General features: G+C 36.9%; 1 protein-coding gene across 1 annotated transcript; it reads left to right on the top strand.

Moving 5' to 3' along the window:
- Positions 1–5068: 5068 nt before the first annotated feature.
- On the top strand, positions 5069–9444 carry LOC107720478 (uncharacterized). Its single transcript, XM_016528195.1, has 8 exons — positions 5069–5087; positions 5549–5813; positions 5894–6039; positions 8290–8569; positions 8678–8817; positions 8905–8996; positions 9222–9321; positions 9422–9444. Exons 1-8 carry the CDS (start codon positions 5069–5071, stop codon positions 9442–9444), a joined length of 1065 nt encoding a protein of 354 aa, XP_016383681.1.
- The last annotated feature ends 11307 nt before the right edge of the window (positions 9445–20751 follow it).

Below are 20751 nucleotides of genomic sequence, written 5' to 3'. Positions count from 1 at the left end.
CTGCCTCTCCACCAGGTCGCGGATCTGCTTCTCCACGGCCTCCAGCTCAAGCTGCACCGAATGCAGCTTGAACGTGTCCTCACCTGTACTCAAAGGTAGACACACATCCACCATTAAAGCAAGTAACAGTGAGTAAAACAATGGTAATGTGTGAGAATAGAGTATTAGCAATGCAAGCGAGATTAGTGGCATCCACGCTGGCGATGCTAACGGGCTATATGCTAATAGTGGACTCGGGAAATCAAAATAGAACTAGTGATAACAAGGCGCTCTGATTGTTTTTGTTGTAGAATACGATAGGGGATATATTCACACGTCATAGAAACGAAAATGGTGAATAAAATTGATTTTAAGATAAAATTTAACCCAGCAGTAGGCCTATAGTAAATTGCAAACAATATTTGAATTAAATAAAACAGTCCACCATGTTTATTGATACATTACCTGATATATAATATAATGTATGTATGTATGACCTAATGTATAAACAATCGTTTCAGAGCAATTTGTTGTAGCCACTTACCCTGTAACTACATGGAACAAGGGAGGAACAAGCACCATTTTAATTTACAGCCCGCAAATGTTGTATTTACCCTGTAACTACGTGGAACAAGGGGGGAACAAAGCACCACTTTAATTTACAGCCGCAAATGTTGTATTTACCCTGTAACTACGTGGAACAAGGGGGGAACAAGCACCACTTTAATTTACAGCCGCAAATGTTGTATTTACCCTGTAACTACGTGGAACAAGGGGGGAACAAGCACCACTTTAATTTACAGCCGCAAATGTTGTATTTACCCTGTAACTACATGGAACAAGGGGGGAACAAAGCACCACTTTAATTTACAGCCGCAAATGTTGTATTTACCCTGTAACTACATGGAACAAGGGGGGAACAAAGCACCACTTTAATTTACAGCCCGCAAATGTTGTATTTACCCTGTAACTACATGGAACAATGGGGGAACAAAGCACCACTTTAATTTACAGCCTGCAAATGTTGGCATGGAACAAGGGGGGAATAAAGCACCACTTTAATTTACAGCCCGCAAATGTTGTATTTACCCTGTAACTACGTGGAACATGGGGGGAACAAAGGACCACTTTAATTTACAGCCCGCAAATGTTGTATTTACCCTGTAACTATATGGAACAAGGGAGGAACAAGTGTATATTTGCACAGTAATTACAGAGAAAAATATTGCACTAGTTTTAATTTAATTGTTCGATGGCCATTTAAACCCTCTACATTTTTTTTTGCTATAAAAACACCACAGTATACATCCACTGAAATACAAATGTTGTATCATGTATTTTTTCTGCGAACAGCTGGAAAGAGGTAAGCTTGTTTTAAGCTGCACTGAACCTTGATGGTATATCATGCAAAGTTATTTGGTGGTAGTGGTGTTGAGAAGTTGCTGGTGTGAAGTTGCTGAAATCGTATAAACATAAGATTGTTGTTTAGGCCATACATACCACGTAATATTAGAATGGGTACCACTTAGTTTCAGAATACTTACAGTATAAATGATTTGTAATTTTACAGGTTGTTACCCCTTTATTCCCCAAACTTCGCATATTATGCCCTTATACCTACACGGAGATACTGAATAGGTACACTATAATTACTTTACTTACTTTACTTTTACTTTGTTTACTTTCGCAGACGCTTAACTGAAACAGAAGTGGAAAGAGGAGAGATAAAAAGCGATACTTATGTCCTTTGCCGGTGTCGTCGCACGGTAGAGTCGATGGTCTTTACACTCTTCGGTCTTCACACGACCGCTTCCGCGGTAAACTAAGCTTCTTTTTAATTAGTTTAACAAAACTCAAATTGAATTCAGCTGGACACACTTTCCTGTTTATCCCAACAAATGGCCAAGCAAAGCGCACGACACTGACAAGGTACGCGATACAGTACGAGACCAAACGCCATTACAAATTACAAAAAAGTTACACTGTAACTTCAGTTTACTTACGCAGTTCTTTGCAGGTTGCATATCTGGTTGTTACCCCCTTATTACCCAAACGTAACACATTGTTCCCTTATACCTACATGTGTGTTCTTTATAGGTACACTATAATTACAGAAACGTACACCGTAAATTCAGTATACTTACGTAGTTCTTTGTGGGTTGTAATCTAAAGCGTTACCATAAAGTGCAATAATAAAATAAGGCGAATGATATGTGAGCAAATATCCCTGTGTAAAACCTTCAGAATATAGAGAGGAATAAAACTGCTACGTTTGGTGTATGTAAGTGCTGCTGAAGTGGAAAAACAAACTCATTTTGAGAGAAACACCTTTAAAGATAAAAAAAAAAAAATTAAACCTACAGACGCAAACAGGTAAAGTGCAATACAATAAATGCTTAATATTGTATTTGGGATGTTTTCTTTCCAATAGTCTGAAAAAACACTTTTATTTAGTGACGTGAAAACATGAGATAATGCATAACCCTGGTCATGTTACCTTTAAGCCATGTAAACATAGTCAATAAATGTAATGTGTTCTATTGTTCTTCTTATGGCAATAAAATACAGCTGTAATTATTTTTTTTTCCAATGCATAACCATTAATAATATTTTAAAACAATACGATAATGGAAATCTAATGTCTTCACCCCTTTTTAGTGATTAAATTGATCTTGTGCAAAACCAGTGCAACTCACCTAAATACAGCACAAAGATCAAATCCATCCTCATGACGACATGCCAACAAACAATCACAGATGCACAAACACTGCTTTTTTTCAGGGTTGAGAAGGGTTTTGTGGGATCTGTCCACTTTTGTTTCGTGAGTCTGTGCTGCTCTGTTTAGGTGCTTGATAGTGACGCATCAGTGTTGACACGTTTTACATTGAAAATAACATTCAAAGACTTTCAGCAGAGATTTCCATATCCACTTAAACCACACACCTGTCTGTCTTTTGCAATGGATGCATTAATGCAATGCAATACCACACTTTTTTATCATGCTTGTTTAAATATTTAACATTATGAAATGTTGTAGTTGTGATATACTGGAAGCTAAATGAATGCATTTGTATGTAAAACATTTTGTGTTATAAATTTACATTGTTGTGGACAATATATGTTTTGTTTTTACAGTCTAACTGTTTTGATAAATTATAAAAATATGATGACATATAACAAAATGCTAGTATTCTTAGACATATCATTTAAAACTGATTGAAAATCGAGTACCATTACTCTTCTCCTTTTATTCAGTATCCCAGAGCTGCATCATCTAAGCATCCCTGCTCTGATGTGACTGGAATTAGTTTACAAAATCCGATTTTCATTATGCCCTGTCTGTCAATTCTGAATTACAGATGAGCAGATGAGGGACTAGTCAAAGCAGGCAGTGAAGCAGAGGATGTATGGACTTAGAAACAGAATCAAAACAAGTCACGATAAACATTATCCAATCACAAACTTCAATCAAAGAAGATCTTCTCAACAGAAACGGTTTGAATATGATTTTGCTTAAAGCTATACTGTTTGACTTTTGGCCTTCCAAAGGTTGAAGCATAAAACTACAAAGTTCAGAGATTAATTACCATTGTTACCAACATAAACCTTGTTTCATAAAGCAGATGCAAGAATTCGGGAACTGGAGCCAGTTGGCAAAACTATGAAGAGAAGAGAATATCAGCATAAAACTCTTGCCACCAGCTTTTTGGGACGGAAACGTTTCTTTTTGTGGCCACTTTGAGGCATCCCATGGCAGTCAGGTGCTTCGGCCCATCAGCCTCTCAGCTCTTAATGCATCCTTGTTTAGACAAATGAAAAGAGATTGTAGATCTACAAGATCTCCATGCAAGCCTGAGAAGTTGGAGCAAACCTGCAGTGGCCAGATCTACTAAACGTGTAGTGAGTGTTGGGGGGTGAATACTTACGCAAATTATTATTTAGTTTTTAATAACTAATTCATTTTTGGCACATTTGTACATATGAAGGAATTAAGCCTGTCAGTCAATTAAAATATGATATTCCTAATTTGTAAGTCACTTTGGATAAAAGCACTATCTAAATTAATAAATGGAAATCACTACATGCATGAACTGAACTTGATTCTACGCCACACTTAAACCTGTGCTAACAGCAAATTAAACTTTAGGGAGTGTTTATTTTATTTTATTTTATTTTATTTTCCCTGCTCCTAATTGCGATATATCCACTGAGGGCTGTAATTTTGTTTTAGTCTGTTTGTTGTATGTAGTATGTCAGTACTTTGGACCATTTCTGATATTTCTATATTTCTGTGCTTTTTCTGTGTTGTTCTTTTCTGTGCTCTATTGTCTGTTTTTTGTGAGGTGGACCAGTGGAAGAAGAGAGAAAGACATGTGATTGATGGAAACGAATGGGAGGAGAGATGAGGTTGGTCATGGGATTTACATTTAAACAGGTCATCCTCCATAAAACATATATAACACACACTCTCCATCCTAAGAGAAAGACAGGCGCCTTTAATCAGCCATGAAGAAGCTCTACAAGTGCCCGTGTATCTTACTGGGTAACATACAACATTCATGTATCTGCTATTTTACTAGATTCACACTAATATTTAAACCGTAATATGTTCCTTTGGTCAGGAATGTTTTCAAATGGTGTTTCTATTTTAATTTGCACTTACGGATCTACAGCTCATTTTCTTTCCAAACATGTTACAGTACTTTTTCCATGGTTTGCATTATATACTATTCTCAGTGTATAGATTGTGAATTTGCTTCGTCACTGGATATAGGAATAGTTTTTGTTAGTTTGAGTTTCTAGCTCTGCTTTACAAAACAAATCGATCTTGAAATCCGTGCTCATTTGTGTATGTAAATGGTTTGTCAAGAGAGTCGTGATTCACAGGAATGTCTTTTCATGCCACTTTAGACTACAACATTCTGCTTGTTTTATGACGTCATTATCATATAGTCACTAATAAATAAAACATCATCTATAACAAAAATTAACTGGTAAAGGAGAACAAATGTTAATGGTAATTCAAATGGCAGCAAAACATGCTTCTCTGAAACTCATGTTTTATACAGGGTTTTTACTGATTCAAGAAATGGTGAATGGACAAGAAGGTAAGAATCTTTTATTTTGATAACATCTTTGTTCTGTTCTAAATCTTTGAACTGCCAGTTGTAATAGTAATATGCCAGGCGCGCGTAATTCTTATTTGGAATTAATTTTGAGGAGCATTTTAATTTTACATTTTTTTTTCTTGGACTTTTTCTTCTCAAACCATATAAAACAGCGTGACGTCAATGTATGTTGAAAACTAAAAAAAAAAAAATCCTAGTCCGGACAGTAAATGCTCTGCTAAATTGCATTTAAATTCTTATCTAGTCCTTACGTTAGATTATATTAGAATTATGCCAGAATATTATGAAGAAACATAATAATTTTATAGTTATAGTACTTTCTGTTGTCTTTTGTCATTTTTATTAGTTTTTTTTTAATGCCTATACAGTTTTTATTAAGTTTTAGTGTTTAGTTTATGTTCATATTTGACCTAAATGTTGAATTACTGGCCTTTTTCCAGAGAATGCAGCATTTCGGCACACAGCCACGCAGTCGTCCATGTACGGGACCTGGTATAGCGAAAATGCAGTGGACGGTGTAGGCGGCAGCTGTTCCCACACCAACACACAGACCGACCCGTGGTGGAGAGTAGATCTGATGACAGTATACAGAGTGAACAGAGTGGCCATCACTAACAGACTGAGCTCCTATTCTGAAATAGCATCCAGAATAAATGGGGCGGTGATTCGTGTCGGGAACGTCCCTGATGTTTACAGCAACCCTATGTGAGGATATTTTTGACATTTATCATTGGCTACAGCTGAGAATGGACAGAAGCAATAACGGATGATCTTTCTGTCTGTAGATGTGCTGTAGTTTCTACTATTCCTTCTGGAGCCACGGCCAGCTTCTCATGCGGTGGGATTGAGGGACGTTACGTGACTGTTCATATTCCTGGAAATGGGAAAATTGTTACTCTCTGTGAGGTTGAAGTCTATGGGTATTTGGGAGGTAATTCATTGTCGTAGAGCACTGTTCAATATGTAAGGAATAATTGACGATGGGCCGTTGAATTATTAGAAAAATAATGCACACCCGAGGTGGTGATGCGGCCACGCATTATTTTTCGAAGAATTCAACGGCCCGTCGTCAATTACTCCGCTTATACTACGGTTACCACACCTCAAGACATCGATCAGATGATATATTTAAAGGGATTCGTCCGGTTTTTGTATTTAAATCGCTATTGTGAGTAGGATTATTTCTTCCGCATCTCATCCAACGCCTCTTTTGCTAGTTCCAAAACGTCATTTTAAAGCTGGTAATGGAGGCTTGAGCCATTGATAGCATTCTAATGCAGTTATTAATGAAGTTATTAGAAAGAGAGAGAAACAGAGACACACAGAGAAAGAAAGAGAGAGCTTGTGTGAATTAGGCTACCTCTGTGCGTCCCTCAACAGTGTTCTGCAGCAGCGTCTCTAAACAGCGCTGTTATTACCTCGCTAGTGAGAAATGTCATGTGTAGCCTTTAAGTTGCTACACTATATAGGCTAACTGATAAAATCGTCAGGGCAGCGCTGACAACACCTTTTTGTGCAAACTGCGTGACCGTAGTGTGCTTGTGCGAGCACGTGTGACTGCAGTAATTCATGTGTGCTGTGTAGGTACTGTATGCTAATTTCCGTTATTACAGTTAACTATGCAAGATATGGAACGGTAATGCGGTCAAGAGAGCTGCCTGGAACTACGTTCGCCGTGCGTTTCCCTGAAAATAATTGCACACCTCAGAACGCTCGTCAGCCAATCAGATTCAAGCATTCAACGGCCCCGTGGTATAAGTAATATCATGCCATACTTAAAACTGACACTTTTTTTTATGGCCTCTTAGGCCCCGTCCACACGGAGATGCGTTTAGCTGTATACGCATACATTTTGTATCGTATAGGCGTTTCGTCCACACGGATCTGGCGTTTTGGGAGAGTAAAACCGATATTTTTTGAAACCGGGTCCCAGAGTGGATAAATCTGAAAACGCCGCCCTTGCGTTTTCGTGTGGACAGCGAATCCGTATATTTTCTGAAACGATGACGTCATCAGCCCACGTCTCGCCCCTAGTCAGACACCGCTACGTCACATAATAGCAACAAAAACATGAACAAACACTGAACTATTGTCTTTTTATTAACTTACATTAACACAGATTAATAAATGTATTGTTTCATGTTTGTTTGTATACCGCGCGCAAGGTTTATGCGCATAGTCCAAGTCTTCTTCTCCGTTTTTAGTGTATCTCTGTGGCAGAATTACAGCGCCACATACTGGTCTGGCATGTATACTACATCGTTTTGTGTCGGTTTTGTGGTTTCGTGTGGACGCAGATATTTCTTGAGATGATCGAATAGGGAAAGCTCTGGCTTCGTGTGGACGTAGCCTTAGATTGTAGATAAATGCTCTGCTGTGAAGACATCTAAAACATCTTTTAATTAGTTACACTAATTAACACAAGGGCTGTTACCAATCAAATGAAATCAGCATCACTAAATCTTAATTTACATATATTTATAATGCATCTGCATAATGTTATGATATTAACATTTTACACATTACATTTTGAATCTAAATATAAAATGTTAGAAAAAACAAAACAATGCGATGAACACAAGTGAGCACAGTCTTTCTGAAGGTGTCGTTGAATCACTGACTTGACCAATTAGTTTAAAAACACTGAATCGTTCAAGAACGAAACACCACTTTATCTTGCTATGTGACGCAGTCGTTCTGCTTTGTTACTATTTTGGGTGGAAAAATAGTGCAAAAACTGTCAAAAATGATGCTGTGTCGAAAAATGGTCAGTTAATATAATTACCTTATTGTTTATTGAACTGCTGTAAAAAGTGAATATCACATTTGCAATTGTGCTGATAATTCAGGAAATTGCTCTCTTGCTTGTGTGATATTGCTTAACTGTATAATCTCATAAACACTGAAAACAAGAACTCATGCAGAGGCAATTCATATCTTGAATTTCAGGGGCATTTTTATTAATTTTGCTGACTTTTATGCTCTTGCATGACACGATTTTACGCCAGAATAGCTTGCTTGTTGTGAGTTGTCTATATGAAGGGTGTTTTTAGGTGATGGTAGTTGATGCAGAGATGACTCATTTCACCTCAAGTCATTGTTGACCACTTATCTTCCCCTCTGCTACAAACTTGGTGCATCAAGATGTGTTGTGCCATTTTTTCCCCCATATATTTTCTAGGAAATCGGGCAGTAGATGGAGCCGCTACACAGTCATCAACATTTGGGAACTGGTTCTCTGAAAAGGCCATTGATGGCAATCGAGGTCTCCTGCAGTTGTATACGGGATGCTCCTCAACTCTCAATGAGACTAACCCCTGGTGGAGGGTGGATCTGCGTCATATTTACCGAGTTAGTGAAGTGGTGGTCACTAACAGAAAAGACTGCTGTGCAGAACAAATAAACGGAGTGGAGATTCGCATCGGAAACTCTTTGGAGAGCAACGGCAACGACAATCCCATGTGAGAAACGTGAGATTGAAAGAATGTGGGACATTGAGCACAAATGTGAAGGATTGATGCAGATATAGTGCTTTTATATCCTTCATGTGTTTCTCTCTCTGTCTGTAGATGTGCTGTTATTCCTGCTATTCCAGCAGGTGAGTCCTACAGCTACTCGTGCGGTGGGATGGATGGACGTTACGTGAATCTGATCATTCCTGGAGACATGAAGATACTCACTCTGTGTGAGGTGGAGGTCTATGGAGAAGGTCAACAGACAAAGACACTGATATGTTTCAATGAACAAAAACCTAAATTAATTTGCATATTTAAATGTATGTTTATATCTTTGTTAGGTCCTGTTTTAAAAAGATCATTTGTAAAAATGCAGTTTAACTCCAGAGCTGATTTGACTGACCCGTCAATAGGAGAAAATATTCTGAAACAGGTGAGAGAAAGAAACATCATTGTAAATTTATTTCTACATTGATTTAATTTTGTCCATTCATATACGGAAAGCAAATACTTTTACTGATAACTTGACATTGCTCCAGAGTTGCTCCATTAGTAATCAGCTCCATGTTTTAATCAGGGTTTAATCATTCTATGAGATAAATTATGAAGATTTGAGTGTATTGTCATATTCTCTGTTGAGTATTAATGTTATTTTCAGGTGGGATCTGCTCTAGCTGCTAGAGGATTCACAAACGTGACACTACGTTGGTCTCAAACCCCTAAACGGGAAGTGATGCAGAAGGTGGACACTGCTATACGTGAGTTATGTTCTTTAAGATAACTTATGAAATAAGCTGCATGAATGAAAATGACTACATAAAGCATGTGATGTAATAAGCAATAATGTTTTATTTACAGGTCGTTGTGGTAAAGCAAAATAGTACTCTGGAAATCAACACTGTCTTTGACTCACTAAATTCATTCATTATGTGGCAAGAAAATGATTCTGATTCTAAAAATACCGACTGAAATTTCTTGATAATAATGTGTGTATAATGTGAAGTAAGCTTCTGCTACTTTCTGTAACTGTTTATTCAAATAAACTTATTCAAATAAACTTTAGGAACTATAAAACATCTTGTGCAATTGTATAATTGCATAAGTATAATGAAAATACCAAATAATTAAATGTCGTTCACATTCACAACCCACACGTGTAATTAAACTTAATGTGACAGTTTTCTGCTTATTCGCTGTCAATATTTCATTTTTTTTGTAATATCTATATATTGTACTTTGAATTGTTTTAATTTAAATTTCCTGCCATTTAATGTTGTAGAAGCCGAGGCGAAACGCTGATGCTTTTTTGGTAACAGCCACTAGGTGGCGCTTCGGTCTTGATTTAATGATTCAATATCAATTCATATGTGTATTGTACATATAAGGTGATATAATCTTTTGTTGAATGCCTTTTGTAGCACCATTGGAAAATGTTATTGTGTTAAATTCAGCATTTGCTTGCATTCATTAATATTCACTTGCGTGTACACTTATACGAGTATCAATAAAAATAAAAAAGCATAAGTTATTAATTTCGCATTTAAAAAAACTAATGTTTAATCATGTCTAAATATTTATTCGAATGCAAAACTTAAAAATAAGTAAGGTATGACCTGCAATACACTTTTGAGAAACTAGACTAGTAGATACACATATATTTATTAAAAAGCCATACCTAACCATTGCATTACAAATGAAAATGTTTTTTTTTCCAACCACAAAATTACTCTGATTAATTTGCCTTTTTGCATTGGAATTTAAAACCATTTATTCTATTTTAACCTTAAATACTACACAAATTGTAATATAAGTAATATAAATATTAGAAAAAATATTTTAAGAGGTCATTAATGGACCATAATTATTGCACAAATAGTATTTAGTACCAAAAGATCTCCTCAAAATATTAAATAAATATAATTGAACTAAAATATAGAATGTTTATGTAACTGAAAAATAGTTAAGGTGTATGGTCACATTCTAAGTAAGGAATACCTGAAGGTTAAATACAAGAAAAACATATTAATGTTGCCTCTCCATCACTCTCCACTGCAGAATAAAACGATACTGTAAATGTCATCGACGTAATAATCAATGCATAATATGATGTCATGTTTACCAAAAGTTGCTGCAAATACCTGTACAGTGAAGCTGCCATCTATCTTGCTTAAAGGGGTCCTATTATGCTCTTTTACAAAGTCTTGATTTTGTTTTGGGGGTGTACTAGAACATGCTCTGCAGCAGCACTTCTTCTTCATCGTCTCGTCTGATGCACTCACTCAACCAAGCGTTCTCACCACAACCTCGCCCCTCCTCAACCCCCAACCATTCACATTTCTGTAGGCATTTATGCCCAAACATACACACTACACACTGACTAAAATTATAAAAGCATAATAGGACCCCTTTAAACTCATTCAGATGTATTGACAGCGCTGTTTAATTTGGAACTATTGAGCGCTATTGAACCACGTGACCGCATGCCGGCGAGATCAAAGAAGCAATGTCGCAACTCTGATTTTCAATGGCTCTGGCTTTAACTGAGGCACTACAACGAATTACGCCACATTAAGTGCGCCAAAACTTGTTTGAATTTCGCATTAAAACTTACAAAATGTGAAAGCTGAGACTTTGTTTCATATCACAAGCAGGGTTGCCACTTTGGCGTGAGATTTACATGGGCAGAGTGAGAGCGTGAGAGTTGTCAACATACAATAGGCTTGTTCGAGATGCATCGGCGCTGCGCAGACCGATCGGCGTATGACATCAAAGTACCGCCAGATCGATTCAAAAGCTTAAAGAGTCGTCTGCTCTCTAATCACACTCGCGGTACTTTGATGTCATACGCCGATCGGTCTGCGCAGCGCCGATGCATCTCGAACAAGCCTATTGTATGTGGGTGGGACTAGGACAAGACCCATCCACTTTTTAAGACCAGTGATATTGGACCCACTAGTGATGGGAAGTTCGGATCATTTTACCGACTCGGACCTTTGAGTCTCGTTCAGCAAAATGAACGAATCTTTTTTCGAGTCATTTCGTTCATTTTAGCAAAATATAATTAAAATGTTACGTGTTACTTCCCTAACACGTCTACTACTTATGCAAACGTTGATCACACTACAAAAAATACAAAACTATAATGCTATAAGAAACATAAAAGATTAATTATTCAGTCTATGATTAGCTCACCTCACCTCTTATCTGACAAGTCTTCGGGTTTGAGTCGTTCGTTCATCACGTGACAGCCCCATAAACTTAACCAATGCAGTCTGAGCCGGAAAGAGAATTGATTCGTTCATCTCTCGAGTCTTTCGAATCGTTCGTTCTTTTGTCATGTGACGTGACAGTATTGGATAGAGAAATTCGCTAATTTACAAGCTTCCTTACAAACGGGTGCATAGTTATTATTATTATTATTATCATCATTATTATAATTATTATTTACTCTTACAGTTACGTGATGCGTTTCAGGTCTCAAATTGTAGCTTTTTACTTCTTACAGTTTATAAATGTGTGAATTTCTGTCATTATGGTTCTTTTCCATAACACTGAATGTTGTAACAAAGGTAATAAAGAGTTGGTTATTATTATTAAGTCTCTTTCCGGCTCAGACTGCATTGGTTAAGATTATGGGGCTGTCACGTGATGAACGAACGACTCGGAAAACCTGAAGACTCGAAACAGGTGAACTACTTGACTAATTCCAGTACAGAACCTATAGGATGTTGCGCATGCGCGACTCGTTCTTCCCGAGTCACATTAAAGATTCTTTCAAAATGAACGAATCGTTCAAGAACGACCCATCACTAGGACCCACTCACTTTTACCGTCTCTAATTCAGCGCATATGTTTGTTCACTTTTCAGAGCACCGTCAGTCAAATCCATTCCACTTGAGGAATGCCCTAATAAATTAAACTCCATTATACATTTTAGCTACATCCTTGAGTTCCACGCTGCTGTTTCCTCAAATCCATTTTTAACACCGTGCACATTAACGACACCTGGTGGTCAGACTCGGTTTCTCCAGCCTATCTAACGAAACATCGCGGAGCAGAGGATGGTTTGAAAATTGTTTTAATCTGTGCCAACTCGTGTCATGCGTAGTCCGGTCAATGGATTCACATATTGATCAATAATATAAAATATACAAGTGTGTGATTATAATTAATAATTGACGTGAGTAGTAGCAAAAATATTTTGGGTGAACTGTTCGGGGTCTCTGAGACCCCAGCTACAGAACATGATAAAATGCAATAGAGGTGTGATGCGCATTCAGTTTCTGTCTGGTGTTGAGGTTATTCTAAACTATTCTACTGAATCCCAAATAAGTGTACACACACACACAAGCAAGTCAATGTAAAGTCAAACACAAGAGTAATGCGAAGCGCTGATTTTTTTCAAACCAGCAGTCCCGACCTTCCGATACTGCATGGCGTTCGAAGCTTCAAATGTCATCAATCACGTGGTATTGTCATTTTGATACAAGCATCAGCACAGTGTATGATACAATAGTGCTTTGAAAACTGCGTCGGAGCACCGGAGCCTCGGTATCAATCGTCCCATCACTATCATATAGTGTCGCAGCATTGAATAACAGTTACACTTACACTATGTTGCACCCACCCACATTTTTGTTGCTTCCGATGCCCATGTATACTTAAAACTTCTCATACGTGTTTAATTAGGTTGTCGTTGCCAATACTGGCCATGTGATGTTCCTCACATTTTATTTATTTTAGGACATTTTTCATTGTTTCTCGACACATCTGAAACAGACCAGGCCGGATTTACTCCGATTTAGCCGCATTCTGGGCATGTGCCTATGCTCGCTCGTCCAGGAGGGCCCAAACACAATGAAGAGATATATAATATTTTTTTGTTATACTATGGGCTATCTACAACAGTAAATTGAGCAAATAAATATAACAAACAATAGGGTAAAAAATGTCAAACTATTTCCATGTTTTCCACCTTTTTTATGTACAGAAACAATACAGAAAGATCAATCAGAATCAGAAAGAGTTTTATTGCCAAGTGTGCTTACACACACACACACATGGAATTTGTCTTGGTGACAGAAGCTTCCAGTACACAGAAAGGTTGACAAGTGACAAGACACAGATAACAAAAAAAATTAAATAAAATAAGTGAGTAAAAATAAATATGTAAAAAACAATACACAATAGACAAAGACAGTAAACAGTATATTGTATGTACAGTACTATAGACAAATTATGCAAGGGAATGTGGATAGATGAAAGATATATTAAATCAATAACATATGTGTAATAAATATAAGTAAAGATAGTTGGGTATTGCACATGTTTTATTGCACAGTGGGGAGAACATTTAACTGTTCATGAGGTAGATGGCCCGAGGGAAGAAACTTTTCCTGTGTCTGGCTGTTCTGGTGCTCAGTGCTCTGTAGCGCCGGCCAGACGATAACAGTTCAAAGAGGGAGTGTGCTGGGTGTGAGGGGTCCAGAATGATTTGACCAGCTCTTTTACTCACTCTGGATGAGTGCAGTTCTTGGAGAGAAGGGAGGGTTGTGCCAGTGATCCGCTCAGCAGTCCGGACTACCCTCTGTAGTCTTCTGAGGTCAGATTTGGTAGCTGAGCTACAACGGTTTCCACTGATTACGAAATGTTTTTGTTTGCTGGGGTGGTAATATTATATAGGCCTATTAATAATTGAAGGGGGCCCAAAAATTGTTTTGCCTATGTCACCATAAGAAGTAAATTCGAAATCTCACGTTTTTTGCGTCGTAAATGTGATTGTTTTATGTGATCGGACAAACTGAGAGACCACCGATTGATCAAAATAAGTAATGCTAATCAGCGGGCGATCGATAAGGAGTAACAATCACTGATCTCTCATACTATAGGCTACATATATGCAGGGCTGGACTGGGGTTAAAATTCGGCTCTGGACAATCCAGCCCATCCGGTCTATGAATTCCCCCGTGAATGATTTTCTGGGTTAAAGGCCCTAAATTGAAGCAAATAAATGAATAAATAAAACAGGATAGAAACAAATAATAATAGATATTACTGAATTCGTGGCAAATGCAAAAAAAAACAATGCATCTTTGTCACACAGAAATGCACTTGACAGTAAAGCAATGATTTTGACCTATAGAATGCAGAAAATTGAAAAAAAACTATTAAATTCTGTCATCATTTCCTCACCCTCATGTCGCACACACACACACACACAAAGTTATTTTGTAGAATGTTACCAAACCATTTTGGTTACCCTTGATTTCTACTGTATGGACACAAATTTCTTGAATTTCTCAAATTATCTTCTTTTATGTTCCACAGAAGAAAGGAATTCATACAGGTCTGGAATGACATGATGGTTAGTGAGTAAATGATGACAATTTTCATTTTCGGGTGAACTATCCCTTTAAGAACTTTAATATTTGTAAATAGTTAACACCTAATTTATATAAGACACTGATATTTATCTTTAATCAGGCTCATTTTGAATTAACATTTTGCTTCAACATTTATCCTTTGCCCTAATGAAATTTACTAGGGTACCATGGTTTTTAAAATAAATAATACGTTATAATAAAAAAAACTGAATTTGTAAAAAAAAACAAACAAACAAAATAAACCTAAACATGAAGAAACTTCAAAAACACCTTCTATAGCCTAAAAATTAAATATTCCCCAATATTTAATATAAGTAATAACAGTAACATTTATATTAAATACATTTATGCCAAAACACCATAGGCTATTTGTACAGTGTTAATAATAATGGCAAGTTTGTAATTGCAAGCTTGTAATTAAACTATTGGCGTTTTTCAATTTACCTCGTCACGCAGTTTATTATCCTGCATCACTACAGAACCTTTATGTTCTCATATCACACGACTGTATAACACAATTCTGTGTCACATCTGAATGGATCAAGCGCTTCACACTTTTGTATGGAATTACTCTTGTACCAATAAAAATGAATGTAATTTTTCAAGAAACTTATGAAAATATAAATTGAAACTGAATAAAATGTCTTTGAAACAGAAAAAACGAAATCGCATGCAAAATCTTTGACTTCGCTTTTAATACACTGCATGGTTTGCTAACCATCTTCTCCCCTTTCTTTTGCTGACCAGTACTTACAAATGCGCTTTTGAAGTTTTCGTTCGCCATTCTGGCACAAATCTCTCGTTGGGGTGGGGCTAGCAGCGGTGTGTAAAGGCACTAACGCCTTTACTTCCAGGCCAAGAAACTGTCAATCAAAAACTCAGTAGCCAATGAGAACACACCGCTGCTAGCCCCGCCCCCATGAGAGATTTGTGCCAGAATTGATCGTTTTTTTAGTCACGTGACCGGCTCGAAGACCTGGCGGGCAAAACATCCATAGAACTGCATCATAAGCCTTTCAATTTTCTATCTGTTCCAATCCAAAAATATTTTGATCATCTCTCAAAAGAATAAAACAAAGATATGTGGAAAAAAAAAATGCAAGTTTTGGCCATTAGCAATCCATACAAATCACCCACTGCAATATTTCAATCATTAAAAACAGCGGCACATTCTAAAACATTTAATGTGAAAAAACTTTAAGTGCCTTTAAAACAGTGATATTAAAAGATCAAATTCAGTACACACCTTATTGCTGATGCGTGCTTTATGCAGGCAAGCAAATGAATATGAATGCATATGAACGCAATGCGCTAAATGGTTAAGCGTCTTCTTTATAATGGTTTTCTATGGGAAAACATTTAACATTAAACTTTGCGCTTTGCGTTTATATTCTGGGTTCATCTGCTTGCATGTACAAAGTATGCATCATCAATAAGGTGTGGACTGAATTTGGCCTTTAAATATCACTGTCTTACTACATTACTACTTAATGCAAACCTCGTAAAAACAAGAGGTGGTCAGAGGAGGAAAGCCTGGTTTTGACCTCCATGTGGGCGTTCCTGTAAGGGTGTGACGTCACGTGAAAACTGTCAATGGCGAACAAAAACTTCAGAAGCGTAAATGAAAACTCTGGAAGCGCATTTGTAAGTACAGATCAGCAAAAGAAGGAGGAGAAAACCGTTAGCAAAACATGCAGTGTATTAAAACCGGTCAAAGATTTTGCCTGCGATTTATTTTTCTTCTGTTTCAAAGACCTTTTATTCAGTTTCAATTTATATTTTCATAAGTTTCTTGAAAAATTACATTCATTTTTATTGGCACAAAAGTAATTCCATACTTTTGGAGTATTTGCTTTCTGCAGTTTAGGAGAAGGATTGACTTCTTCAGCTTTAATCTCCGTGCACTGTCCCATGTGATTATTTGGAGCGACAGGACAAAAATGATAGGTGAGAATAAATGCATACATAAATGCCAAACCAAGTCACCTTTATTTTATAGCGCTTTATACAATACAGATTGTGTCAAAGCAGCTTTGCAGTGTCAAACAAGAAAATAGTTTGTCAATAATGCAAGAGGACAAAAACAGTCATTTTTTCAGCTAAATTCAGTTCATTGATGATTCAGTGATGTCAGTCATCATCCAGTTCAGCTCTCTTCCAGTAGTGTCTGTGCAATCAAGCCGACAATATTGCCAGAAATTAAGGCTGTATCCAAAATCGCCCCCGCACTATTCCCTACATTAGACCACTAATGCAGTTCACTTGAAGGAGTGAATGAAAATGAGTGAGTGGATTCGGACACTGCGTGCACCAGAAGGACTGCAGCTTTTGCATAGTTTGTGCTTAATGTTTAATAATCATTTAAAACTGACAAACTGGTGTAGGGAGGGCCTTATTGGGACAAATACCGAGGTGCTAAAACATGCAGGGCTTTATAAGTAATTAGCAAGATTTTAAAATGTATTCGTTGCTCAATAGGTAGCCAGTGCAGTGTTGACAGAACCGGGCTAATATGGTCATACTTCCTGGTTCTAGTAAGAACTCTAGCTGCTGCATTTTGGACCAGCTGGAGTTTGTTTATTAAGCGTGCAGAACAACCACCCAATAAAGCATTACAATAATCTAACCTTGAGGTCATAAACGCATGGATTAACATTTCTGCAGTTGACAAATGCTAGAAACGTGGATTTCAAAGGAAAGATTGCTATCAAATAGCACACCTAGGTTCCTAACTGATGACGAGGAATTGACAGAGCAGCCGGTGTTTTTGTTTGTCTTCATCAGGTCTTTGTCTGTCTTTTCTGATTCTGTTTTCACTCTTCACAAGAATTCATGCTCAAGAATTATTGACCGCTTTCAGGTAACTTGTGTTTATATGTGTTTCTTTGGATCTTGTTTTAACGAAACTTCGTAAAGAGACAGTTTTTACTGATGTGTTTGTCTGAATGTCTCTAGGAAATTGTTGTGAAGTTCTCCATGATGGTCAACAGGGCATCATATTTCAAGCACAACCACCAGTGGAGTTGCATTTTGTATCCTGAGTTACACTTTGTATGTGTCTCCAGAGGCATATTGAATATTGGGAGAGAGAAATTAGAGGTTCTGAGTGCAGTCCAGTGGAATAATTAATGGGAAGAGCAGAAGAAGCCACCACCTTCTTGTAGCCAATCAAATGAGGCTCTCGCTGACTCTCCATTTACTCTTATCTGATTGGTTCAGTAAACACAACACATGCCAAAACATTAATCTTCATTTAGTTCAGGATCGTTCTCGCTCCCAGAATGGTACTTTTAACGTACACATACATTAAAAAAATTTAATACAAATAAATAAATAAATAATAACTTAATTAAAACATGATACTTTATAAGTTGTGTACCATTAGGCTATGTGTTTATATTGAATTTCGAGCTGTGTAGTATCCTTTTCTTCCTCAACAGGCTATATATGATATATTAGTTTACTGTAATATTGTAATTTTGATGATACTTAAAGATGGCCTAATATCTGCACTAGTTTAATACATGTATAATTTCACCTGTCTACTGATCAGGGACGATTCAATATTTTAAAACAAAAATTTGGTTTAATAATATTGAACCAACATTAATATATATATATATATTTTTTTACTTTAACATGTTGTAATTTAAGGGGATTTTACTAAATATTACTAAAATATTTATTATCTCTTAACTTATTGGGAACTTATTCACCATTTATCATCTGTAATACCATTGCGTAACCACTAGATGGCTGTTTAGCTCTCTACATATAAACATATAAACATGGCTGTGTGGTCTCTAGTGGCTGCGAATGTTTGATTCCCACATAATTAGTTACTTGAGTTTTTGCGTTAGTCAAATTTGGACACAAAGAAAGCATTTTGTTGCTCATACTTGCTTCATATAATAGCTTGATCAGTCACATGAAAGTAATCAGAATCAATACCGAAATTTCAAAATATACAATTGAGTGTTAAATACCGTAAACAGAGACATGGTCTGAAAAACTGACAAATTCAGATTTATGTAGCTTTATTGGTTTAGTAAAAAGGTTTTACAAAGTATAGCACTCTGATACTATAGTGCTGAGCATTGTCACATAACATCATTTTGACTGTAATGTTTAACATCAGCTCAATGGTTTATGCAGATTATATGAAATAGGAAATTTAAATGTAAAGCCAAACCAATACAATAATGTTGACACCAACTCACAATTCAGTATGAACACATGGGAGTCTAGCCTAATGGTACACAACTTATAAAGTATCATGTTTTAATTAAGTTATTTATTTATTTTTAATGTACGTGTATGTTAAAAGTACCATTCTGGCAGCGAGAACGATCCTGAACTAAATGAAGATTAATGTTTTGGCATGTGATGTGTTCATTGAACCAATCAGATAAGGCCTGGGACACACTAGACGATTTTCAAATCTTAAACGATTTTAAAACCATGGGAGACCACAGACATGAAGACAGTTCAACCGATTTTAAGCCTTATAATCTTCTGAACGCACAGACTAGATGATTCGACCACATCGCGAGACCACACACTTGATGATTGTAGAAACGATTTCACAGTGACACGTGATCTCACGGAGACTCGCTTGATCAAACGTGACTAGAGAAGAAAAACAAATAGAGGACAATCAACGTTGTCAGCTGGCTCTCCCGGCGTGCGTTCTGTTTCAAAGTGAAAAACAAAGTATAACAAAGAATATGGGTGATGTTCTCTGCTTTCATGGCATGTTTGTGGCTGCCAAGTTTCAGCTATAGAAGCACGCAACATCCGGTAGGTGACGCTTGCTCGCTCTCATTGGCTATCGCGGGTATCACGTCAGAGGCAGCCAGATCAAGAGTCGTAAATATCAAACATGTTTGATATTTACGATTTGAGTTCGGGGACGCTCCATCTCGATCGGGAGCAGATAAAAAATCATAATGACACCACATAATAGAGGATTTTTTGGACAAAAAATTGTTTGTGACAAGCCGTGAATCGGGCAACACCCCCTGATCGTTCGGGGGATGCAAATCGGGCTTAAATTCGGCCTTAAAATCGTCTAGTGTGCGGCCAGCCATGCAGTCAATCCGTTTTGCAGTTCTTTAAACTGTTGTTTTCGCTTGCAAATCACTGTTCACAGGCTTGCAGTACTTTTGACCGTCTTTTAGCGAAAACAACGTGCCAAAAGTGTAAGTGCAGAAAAATGGAAGTCAGAAGAAGGCAGATCATATTTATTTTGCGTTAGCATGAAGCTGCAGTTTCACAATACATGAATTACACTTACGAGCAGTGTTGGGGAAAGTTAATTTTAAAAGTAATGCATTACAATATTGCGTTACTCCATAAAAAAGTAACTAATTACGTTAGTTACTTTTTATGGAAAGTAAAGCGGTACGTTTTTAACTTTTTAAATCTGGACAGGACTTGCTTGTTTGTTTCTAAAATAAAAAAGTTATATTTTTGGCAAATATAAAAGCCTTTTCACACCAAAAGTGAAATGAATAAGCCTCAGGCTGAAGGGAAAGTAAATTTACGTCCGTACAGTAGAATGCAGAAGAAGAAATTTCAACACACTTCAGCAATAAAAAAAGACAAATGTTTGTCTTGAGTAGTTTTTGCTTATTAGTACGGTTGAACTGGATCATCGAAGGTCAGAAGCAAAGACATTGGTTAATAGAATGGGATTAAATACATAAAGGATATTTGTGTTGTTTAACATTTAATTATTGCAGGTTTGCATCATATTCTGAGTTGCATTATTTTTATTCATTTTGAGGAATACTGAATCTGTGT

Source organism: Sinocyclocheilus rhinocerous, unplaced genomic scaffold (genome assembly GCF_001515625.1).
Source record: "Sinocyclocheilus rhinocerous isolate Xijiao unplaced genomic scaffold, SAMN03320098_v1.1 scaffold691, whole genome shotgun sequence".
Taxonomy (NCBI): domain Eukaryota; kingdom Metazoa; phylum Chordata; class Actinopteri; order Cypriniformes; family Cyprinidae; genus Sinocyclocheilus; species Sinocyclocheilus rhinocerous.
Note: the sequence above shows the minus strand (reverse complement) of the source record. Positions and strands in the feature narration are given on the sequence as shown.

Bases quoted from the DNA above. Each gene is read 5' to 3' on its own strand.
- LOC107720478 (XM_016528195.1), top strand. The intron at 6,040-8,289 runs GTAATTCATTGT...TATATTTTCTAG, and splicing joins AGTCTATGGGTATTTGGGAG to GAAATCGGGCAGTAGATGGA. The intron at 8,818-8,904 runs GTCAACAGACAA...TATCTTTGTTAG, and splicing joins GGTGGAGGTCTATGGAGAAG to GTCCTGTTTTAAAAAGATCA.